Here is a 10,409-nt window from a genome sequence, read left to right on the forward strand (position 1 = left end):
GTAAAGTGGCAGTAATTTAAGACGTGGTTGTAGGAACTAGCAAGATTATTTCAACGAAAAACTGTTTATGTAATTTTGTTGATTTAATCATGATGGATGATCGTAAAACGAAAAAATCACGGCCATTTGTATATTTGATGTAAAATGACGTAGCCAAGAACCTTTCGTTCAAATACCTATGTTAGATGATCATTTACGAAAATACGATGAAAAACGACTTATTATTTGGTTCAATTCTTTGTTAAGCAGCTTAAATTTCTTAACGTAATAATTATTCAGCTTAAATTGTTTACTGTAGGCATGGAGAACATGTTGGGCACTGATGGTAAGTGTTTACTAGTTTTAAAATACGTCTTTAAACCACACCCTTGTCACAAGTCCTAGGACTTGCTCGATGTGTTTCCTCTGCCACAAATACCAGGGTAAATAGCAAAATTGAGTCTTTTGTGTATGCGATTACTAAGCTTAAGCATAGTGAACCTATTGTAAATGACAGAGCCGATGACCAAGGTCCTTGCATTTATGTTTAATAATTGTATTATTTGTATGTCTGTTGGTAGAACAAACAAAAATAATAAAAAAAGTTCTTTGAGGTTATAGAAAAGAAGTCGCGGGGGTTTCTTAGTGTAATATAATCGGTAAATAAGTAGTTACTAATTGTAGTCTATCATAGTTATCAATTCTTACGATCTCAGATTAATATAATAATGTACAGGTACAATTCTACGAACACTTATTTCCAATAAAGAATTCGACTTATCAGTGGACGAGCATAGAAAAATATTGTGTGACTTTTTATCAGTTGTGACGTTGTCAACAGTACCGGAAGCTAGTCAAATAGATAGGCTACCGGAAAAGTACAGAAATACATATACAATACACACAAGAGAGACGAATATCTTCATTCCATGGATTCACCGCGAGGGTGCCGGGTCCATCGCGTGGTAGAGAGAAAAACTCCGAGCAGAGTCCTGAACTTGTCACTACAGGATGTAGGGTTAAGGAATTCCTTGACGATCAATGAACACTCCCCGTTCTCTGCTCGCACCTACTTCTACGGCTGATATGATAGACTAACTACATAGCCATTTTTAGTTAGTTCATTGGTTAGGTCTTAATATTTATTCACTATACATACTGTGGTTCTTCGGAATGTAAGTTTCCCACGGCACAGTAAGCTCTACAAGTACTATTCGCTTAGTTTATTTGGACAAAAGGAAAATATCTGGTCTACATCTCGAAATAGCGACATCCGCTGGGATTTTATAATGCTTCTCATACGTACATACATATCCATTCATAAAGTCCAATCAGGTGATGCAAAAACCTCTGTAAAAGCACAAAAAATTGATAGCTCAGTGGATATGATCTTTGTCTTTGATTCGGAAGGCGTGGGTTTGAAACCGATCCGAGGCATGCAGCTTTTCAGTTATGTGTAATTTAAAAATTTAAATATCTCGTGTCTCAAACGGTGAAGGAAAAACATCGCGAGGAAACCTGCGTACCTGAGTATTTTCTAAATTATCTACGTGTGTGAAGTCTGCCAATCCTCATTAGGCCAGCCTCGTTCTGATTTCAGTATGGGTGATGATGGTGATGATATTACTCATCATTCATCATTTATGATATCATGACAAGGACCAAATTTGGAGTGCCTAAGAGCACAAATAGTTCGAAGAGCCATTGGACGTTGGGGTCTCAAAGTGCTGGAACGGCGACCCCCCACCGGAAAGCGCAGTGTTAGTACACCCCTTATTACAAGTAGGCGGATTAATGACAATAAATGTGTCGTACACTAAGAAAAATAATTAAATGAGCTACTTAGGTACCTACGTTATAAATCTTGCACATTACTACTTACTACAGGTGCGGCATACGTAAAATAGATGCCGTATGTTATGATGCAGCTTACTGTGCCGTTTAGTAGCAACACCATGTTACATTAGGAGCTTGTTTACAACATAGTGCCGTATTAGAGTAATAGTATCTGGTTTGCTACATATTTCAAGTAAGGCGCATCAGATATTTTTTCCTAGGTAAGTCATTGGATGCAGGCGGCTCAGGACTGTGATGCTTGGTAGTACCTACAAAAGGCCTATATGTTCTGCAGTGGACGTCCATCGGCTGATATAATGATGATGGCGATAATGATGCCTACTACTCAATGAAATGAGGAGATCCGCAGAAGAACCAAAGTCACCGGCATAGCTCAACGAGTTGCGAAGCTGAAGTGGCAATGGGCGGGGCACAAAAAGCCTATGGACGTTGGAGTCCCAAAGTGCTGGAATGGCGACCCCGCACTAGTAAGCGCAGTGTTGGCAGACCCCCCACCAGGTGGACTGACGACATCAAGCGAGTCGCAGGGATTCGCTGGATGCAGGCGGCTCAGTATCGTGATGTTTGGAAGTCCCTACAAAAGGCCTATGTCCTGCAGTGGACGTCCATCGGCTGATATGTTGATGATGATGATGATGATGACTCCATGAACATATGAATTGCTGCGAATTTAGCTGTGACAGTTTTCCTTTCAATATTTCAAATTTGTACAAAAGATAAAATTCTTCTACGTATTCGATATAATTCTAATACGATAACAAACAAAAGCACACAGGTCAAGTGTACGAGCAAATAACCGTAAGTGCTACCTATTCCATTAAACGATATAAATGTGATTGCAATCTAAAGATCTTTCTGCGGATAACGTATCCGAATTTCAAGTGGTTTAATTGACGTCTCAAACGTATTTCCCGGTTTTTATCGAATACTTACTCACTCCCCGCGGTTTCACTCGTGTAGTTCTCGTTTCCGTAACAACATGGGGATAAAATAAAGCCTGTGGCACTCCTAAATAACGTGGCTTTCTAGTCTTAAAATATTTTTCAAAATCGGTTTGGCTGATCCAGAGATTACCCTCTACAACAGGTAGGTAATTGACATTTTGTCAATTGATTTAAGGTTTATTTTAATAGGTTGTTAATAAAAACCAAAATAGTGAATAGGCCAGCTGTTATTTGCTAAAAACAAAAGTAAGGAATAAAAAGTCGTAGTAGTATACGGAAGGTTTAATTTGGATTTTTAGCAATGTCTTTAAATGTGTGAAGTTGCCTTACTTACTTATTTGGTTTCCTATGTTACATGTTGACAAACTTTCAGGTTTTATTAAAATGAGGAAGATGGTCTTACAGCACAGCACATACGAGTGTGCAAAATATTGATAAATAGTTTATGTAGGTTATATGAGGTTATAGGTTCCATGAGGATGCATCTAAATATATAAAAAATAATCCATATATCCCTTAGTCACGCCATCACTCGTGAACGGCTGGACCGATTGCAGTATTGTTTTTTATTGTCAGTAGAAAGAAGGTTCTACTGACTGAAGAAATGCGCGGCAAATTGGAAAAAGGGTAGGGTAGCGGTAGTTGAAAGTTTACATCGAGTTTCACGCGGACAAAGTCGCGGGCGTGCGCAAGTTGATGTATAAATGGGATGCAATTAGTTTTCATCTCTCTCACACTTATGGTCATAAATTCGTATGTGTGCAGTTATGAAATTAATTCACTTAAAATCTATATTGGTGGCGTTGCAGGTAGTCAGTCATTGATTTCTAGGCAGGCGTGTTTACCAGGATATCATAGGACAGAGACTGCAGACTTCAGGCGCTGAAGTTTGTTGTGAGTGCATAATATGAGGACCGACTTTCACCATTGAACTTAATTTGTTCAAAGATTAATTAATTAATAGTATTGACCTTGTTGATCTACTTTTTTGACTTAATTATAATAACCTTAAGCCTAGCTTTGGGAAGTTGATGTTGCTACAAACTTCACACTCGTAGAGAATCAAGAGAACTCTCAGATACGCAGGTTTCTTCGCGATGTTTCTCCTTCACTGTTAGCATTACACTCGAATTTTGATCAGTTATATATCTACTAACATCCGTTAAAGTTTGTGAATTAGCCTAGTGGCCCGTGTAGAAGCCTTTAAAAAGCTTTTAGTAATGACGATAACTTTTAGTAATGAGGATAGGACTTTTTCGTTGAAGTGGAACTAAGGAAGTAAAGCTAACAGACGAATATAATATGATGATAGTAATTCATATACTTAAAGAGCCGTGATAGTTCAGTGGGTGTGTCCTCTGCCTCTCATTACGGAGGGTGAGGGTTCGAACCCAGTCTGGGGCATGCACCTCCAACTTTTCAGTTGTTTGCATTTTAAGAAATTAAATATCACGTGTCCCAAACGGTGAAGGAAAAATATCGTGAGAAAAACTGCATACCAGAGAATTTTCTTAATTCTCTGCGTGTGTGAAGTCTGTCATTGTGCAATAGGCCAGCGTGATTACTATTGGCCTAACCCTTCTCATTCTGAGAGGAGACTCGACCTCTGCAGTGAGCCGAGTATGGGTTGATAATTATGAAGTCACGTACTTGAACTCTAAGATCTCAATCTACTACCAAAAAAGGGAGATTAGAAATAAAAGTCATTTTGATTATAATACTAATATTACCAACTGCGATTACATATGGCGAACCACAATTATACGATGAATAGTGGAGTATAATGCGATTATATAATGTGAGCTAAGATTATACGAGTAAATAAACGACTATAATGCGATTATATATTTTTAATTACGATTATATAGTGTGAGCCAAGATTATAAGTACGAGTAAATATTCGATTATAATGCGATTATATAATGTGAGCCAAGATTATACGAGTAAATATTCGAGTATAATGCAATTATTATTATTAATTACGATTATATAATGTAAGCCTAGATTATACGAGTAAATATTTGAGTTATTTAATGCGAGTCAACGAATAAACATGTTCTTGATCTAGTTGATAGTCCCCATATTCATAAACATGAATTAAGATTTAAACCTTAATTTTTTTCAAATTAAAGTCAAGTCTGTTTTGAAGAAATTTGAGGTTTAAATCCTAATCTATGTTTATGAATGAGGCCATGGAAGTTTAAACGCCGCAATATGTCATCAGCTCATCGACAGTGCAAGGTTTATCGCAGCATTCGGCGACCACTTGTCTCTTAGAACGGAATCCCATGGTGTAGGCTCTAGCTGGCTCAATCCACGGCCAGCTTAGCTCAAAAGCGGCAGCTTCAGGCTCGGATCTCTTGATCAAATGTCCTTCACATACGTAGTCCAATGCAACGGCCAAACGTCTCCCGCAGTATGTGTTCTGGGATGACACTGCCGACATGAAACCTGTGAAATAATGATTACAAATTATTTTTAATCGATCATCCTCTAAACTGAGAATACTTAGGTGCTAGAATCAATACTAATATTATAAATGTGAAAGTGTATGTGTCTGTTTGTTTGTTTGTTCGTTTTACGTCAAAACGTAGCGACGAATTGACGTGATTTTTTAAGTGGAGATAGTTGAAAGTATAGAGAGTGATATAAGCTATTTTTTGTCTTTTTTCAGCCCCCACTTCCCTAAAATAGAGGGTGGAAGTTTGTATTGAGCATTTGTAGGGTAGGAGTATTTCTCGATATCAATTTTCTGATCCGTACAGTCTAAAGCAGTGATTCCCAAAGTAGTCTACATCGACCCTTAGGGGGTCTATGACAACCTGCAAAGGGTCTACGTCAGCAAAAAAAAATTTGGGGTCCATGAAGTGAAAACGATAGTGGATCTTAACACATACACTGATAGTAGCTATTTACTTACATCATACTATCTTATATATTTATTATTAAAGCATCAGGTTCATCCTTCTCACTAGAAATATTGACTTATTGCTTATGTTATTTTATTTATAGTTTATTTCATGTTTATTTAATGTTACGTATATTTTACATAACAAATATAAAATTTGATTTTGAGTAGTTTTTTTTTTTTTTCAATTAATAAATGTATAAATTAACATGGGTTTTTATTTTAAGTTCTTAACACTAAACTTCACTACAGTTAGAAATTTACAGAAAATCAATATCAGGTAAGTAGGGGGTCTACCGAACACGGAAAAACATGGTAAGGGGTCTACGACACAAAAAAGTTTGGGGAACTCTGGTCTAATGCATTAAAATTGAGGAATGTCTCTAAGCCCATGTGTCTTTTCTATGTAATATAGAGTCGCCTAATAGAAACCCATTTAATGAGGTGCCAAGAAGATAACAGTGAATACTTGGACACACAGATTACAGGAAGTGGCCGGAAACACGAATAATAAAAGATTAAATTTTAATGCCGGAGGCTCCTTGATGGGATTACAGTGGCTTCACCGGTGGTTTTGGGCGAACGCAGAAGAATCGCTTGATGGGGCCCGAAGGCAGAAGCAGAAGAGATGGGTGGAAGGACTCTCTAAGAACTTCTCCTCTGAGACTTGGACCTGGCTTAGAGGGCCCTTCTAGCAGGGTGTTATCAAAAGTGCCCTCGAGATCATGAATTAAAAACCCACGTCCAGGTGACGTCAGGAAACTCGTCTGTGCTGGTGAAGATGATGTGTAGCCTGGGTAGCGTTGTTGGTCGGCAACTCATCTTCTCAGTCTTAAAGGACATTTTTGGGGGTTACAGGAAGCATTTAGTATGAGTCAACTGCATATGGATTAAGGTGTAGTAATGATCAAACTTACCCAAGCAAGCCAGGAGCAGAAGTATGGAGTGGGTCTTCATAGCTGAGCCGTTGCTTTGTTGCGAGTGATCTGAAGATGGAGCGACTGTGTACTGAAACCACGAATTTCAGCGCCTTTTATACCCGACTCATTAATATTCATATATCGGGTGCATTTGAGTGGATTAATGGGCACTGGATCGGCGATAATTGTGATGGCAGTAGGTGTTCGGATGAGCATATTTACATAATTGTTTATATGTTGCCTGTATGTGGGCACATCGCAAGTTTTAACGCCGGTTCACACTAAGCCAGTAATAAAACTGCTCCAGAGGTATAAATTGTTGTTATAATAGCAACAACTAGTTTAACGTGACACGTTGTTCCTCTGTTGTTGTGCTAAATTCAGTGTATCTTTATGTTTATTTCGTATGTTCTGTTAAAATGTTCATATTTGTATGAAAATTTTAAAGTATTCTTATAATAAATATTTACTGCTAAAAATTTACGCATTAAAAACTATTAAACAATTATCAAATCATTATCAAATCAAATTAAAATTTATTTGTTTCAATTAGGCTTAGTTAAGGTACTTTGAAAAAAACATACTCATCGCCGTAGTCAGGCAAAAAACATGCATGTTTTAAAGAATAATCTATTTTTGAAAGAACCTGATTTTAAATAACATAAAAATACATGACTTTAAAAAAAACATCAAAAGCGCAGCTGTTTTTGAAGACTTCCAGAATATGCTTGTATTTATAATAATAGTAATAATTTTATTAGAGGTACACTAACAAACTAGTGTTTCTCTGTAAAATTGATGTGCACTAAGCACAAATATTTTCAAGAATATTTCATTAATCTGCTTTGATTTGATCTTATGTTATGGAAATGGCATCCCATTAATTGTACCATTGGCACCGGCTTCAAAGTTATCAGTAGATAGAAAATATTATAATGTTTTCTTCTGCTTATTAGTTTCCTGCATAAGTTTGTGTTTTTGGAGTCGGTAGTGTTTTGTTTTTTAAATATTTATTACATATAAATAGCATAAATTTTGTTTAAATAATATATATCATTCCGTCCCCACTCTAAAAGGTTTCTGATTTCAAATAATATCTATATAACAAACTAAACAAAAAAAATCATCAAAATCGGAGCTGTTTCTGAGCACGTCGAGGGTAAATGTTCTATTGATTCGGCTAATGACGACCATCACCAAACTGGTTATTACATGTTAAGTATTTTAAATATCAAATTTGAAAATATTGACTCTCTTTTTTTTGAGTTTCAGTTTTCTCGATATCACGTTTTCTAAAGAACAAGTTTTATTTATTTAATAAACGAAGTTTAGAAAGTAGATAAAACTGAAATTGAACAAATTTTAATATTAATTAGTGCAGTTAAATTTTAATCAAGCAATTTAATTAAAGCAAGCAAGTTGCAAAAAAAAAAAATATGATTTTGTGTTTTAGAGTCCAAATTAATGATCTATCATTCATAATTATCGTATACTTTTTGGGTCATAATTGGGTGTCAAAACTCTTTTTAGACAATAACTTTACTTAACACTCGCAGATTTTCAACTCGCGTGATGTAAAACGGTGTTTGATGTATTCTATAAGATCAGAATAATTTATTAAAGACGCGATAAACACATTATATTTTCAGCTTAGACAAGTGTTTCCACTGAAAGGTTTTGTTGTGGATATCTACAGTGACGGGTGACGTTAGCCTACGAATATGTTAAATCTATTTCTTGATGTAGGTTATTTTGAAAATTAAATCCTTTTATTACTTGTTATTAAAATGAACTGACGTATTTGGCATCAACATCAATGGCGAGTACATCACTCAACTGCGGTTCGCGGATGATGTAGTCATCATGGCCGAGACTCTGGATGACCTTAGTACAACTCCAACTCGACTGGGAAGCATTCGGGAAACTCTCCGATATTTTTTCGTCCGAAATTCCTCAGTGCCTGAAGACAAAAGTCTTCGGGCTTAACTATGGGCCTCAAAGATAATGAGGCTCAGAGTCACACAGCGGGCGTTGGAACGAGCTATGCTCGGAGAGATCTCTGCGTGATCGAATCAGAAATAAGGAGATCCGCAGACGAAACAAAGTCACCGACATAGCTCAACCAGTCGCGAAGCTTTTAGACGGCCTCCGTGGCGCAGTGGTATGCGCGGTGGATGGATTTACAGTACAGGTTCGATCCCCGGCTGGGCCGATTGAGGTTTTCTAAATTGGTCCAGGTCTGGCTGGTGGGAGGCTTCGGCCGTGGCTAGTTACCACCCTACCGATAAAGATGTACCGCAAAGCGATTTAGCGTTCCGGTACGATGTCGTGTAGAAACCGAAAGGAGTGTGGATGTCATCTTACTCCTAACAAGTTAGCCCGCTTCCATCTAAGATTGCACCATCATTTACCATCAGGTGAGATTGTAGTCAAGGGCTAACTTGTAAAAAAAAAAACTGAAGTGGCAATGAGCGGGGCACATAGTTCGAAGAGCCGATGGACGTTAGGGTCCCAAGCTGCTGGAATGGCAACCCCCCACCCAAAAGATGACATTTAGCGAGCCGCAGGTATTCGCTGGATACAGGCGACTCAGGATCGTGATGTTTGGAAGTTCCTACAAAAGTCCTATGTCGTGTCCTGCAGTGGACGTCCATCGGTGATGATGATGACGATGATGAATAAATGTCTCGATAGTAGTAATCCACTACCGCATGGGAAAATATGGATTTAACTAATAGTTAATACTAATAGTAATTAGTAATAATATTTAATTATAGATAATTAGAGATACACATTACACTATTATTGTGTATCTCTGTCAAAAATTGTAGGATATTTACATGAGTTTTGAAAATGTTATAATAATCTGATTTGATTTATCTTATGTAGTAATGGAAAACGTAAAACGGTAGCGCGACGTGCCCAAGTCAAGGCGCCATCTAGTTGTTACCTTTCAAACGATATTATGTGCTTCTCAAATATTAAACACTAGTGGACAATTGCAACTGCGTCCACGTAGAAGCCTTTGATTACCATAAAACAGTTTACAGTTGGCCGACCTTAAGGAATACACGTAATCTAAGTCTAAGATCCCAGTATTATATGACGACTATCACCGAGCGTATATTTATTAATATTAGGCTTTAGGCTTACTTTTTGTCGATTTTATCTAATCCCCCACTTTCCTTAAATGGGCAGTGGAAGTTTATATGGAGCATTCCGCAAATTTCAAGATAGAAAGCTAAAAATTGGTATGTAGACTATTTGTGACTATTTTAGGTAGGATAGGTTACGGGTAGGGTAGGAGTAAGATAGGGTAGAGGTATGTAAGAAGTGCACATAAGTCAAAGCGTAGCTTGTCCAAGCCCGCTAGTAAGTCAATAAATATAATTATTTTAGACGGTATAACTAAAAGAAGATTCAGATCAGGATAAATGATCAAGATATTCCTCAGTACTTAAAAATACTCAAAATATTTGTAAACTGAACCATGTCGGACTAACCTCAATATGGAAAAATAATATGGTTGCAAATTCCAACAAATAAAGATCCAGGAATTGAGAAGCGATATCTTACAAGAAAAAACTAAAAATGAAATATAAGAATTAACATTACACTAGGCACATGGAATGTGCGAACTATGCTTCAACCAGGAGAAATGGTGGAAATTAGCAGAGAAATGAAAAAATACGGATTAGACTTGCTTGCAATACAAGAAATAAGATGGAAAAACCTAGGTTCTCTTGTAAAATGCGATCACTCAATGTTTTTAGTGGTGGAGAAAAACAAGGACACCAGGGA

At 37.1% G+C, this 10,409-nt stretch overlaps 1 protein-coding gene across 1 annotated transcript; it reads right to left on the minus strand.

Annotated features, from left to right (window-relative positions):
* Nucleotides 1-4,694: 4,694 nt before the first annotated feature.
* Nucleotides 4,695-6,741, minus strand: LOC112045532 (bombyxin A-3 homolog). Its single transcript, XM_024081747.2, has 2 exons — nt 6,606-6,741; nt 4,695-5,231 (listed from the first exon to the last, which is right to left on the minus strand). Exons 1-2 carry the CDS (start codon nt 6,643-6,645, stop codon nt 4,981-4,983), a joined length of 291 nt encoding a protein of 96 aa, XP_023937515.1. The 5' UTR covers nt 6,646-6,741; the 3' UTR covers nt 4,695-4,980.
* Nucleotides 6,742-10,409: the final 3,668 nt, after the last annotated feature.

This window comes from Bicyclus anynana, chromosome Z, assembly GCF_947172395.1.
Source record: "Bicyclus anynana chromosome Z, ilBicAnyn1.1, whole genome shotgun sequence".
Lineage (NCBI taxonomy): Eukaryota > Metazoa > Arthropoda > Insecta > Lepidoptera > Nymphalidae > Bicyclus > Bicyclus anynana.

Coding starts and splice junctions, on each gene's coding strand:
- LOC112045532 (XM_024081747.2), bottom strand. CDS start 6,645: ATGAAGACCCACTCCATACTTCTGCTCCTGGCTTGCTTGG. Junction 5,232..6,605: donor TCTGCTCCTGGCTTGCTTGG/GTAAGTTTGATC, acceptor ATTATTTCACAG/GTTTCATGTCGGCAGTGTCA.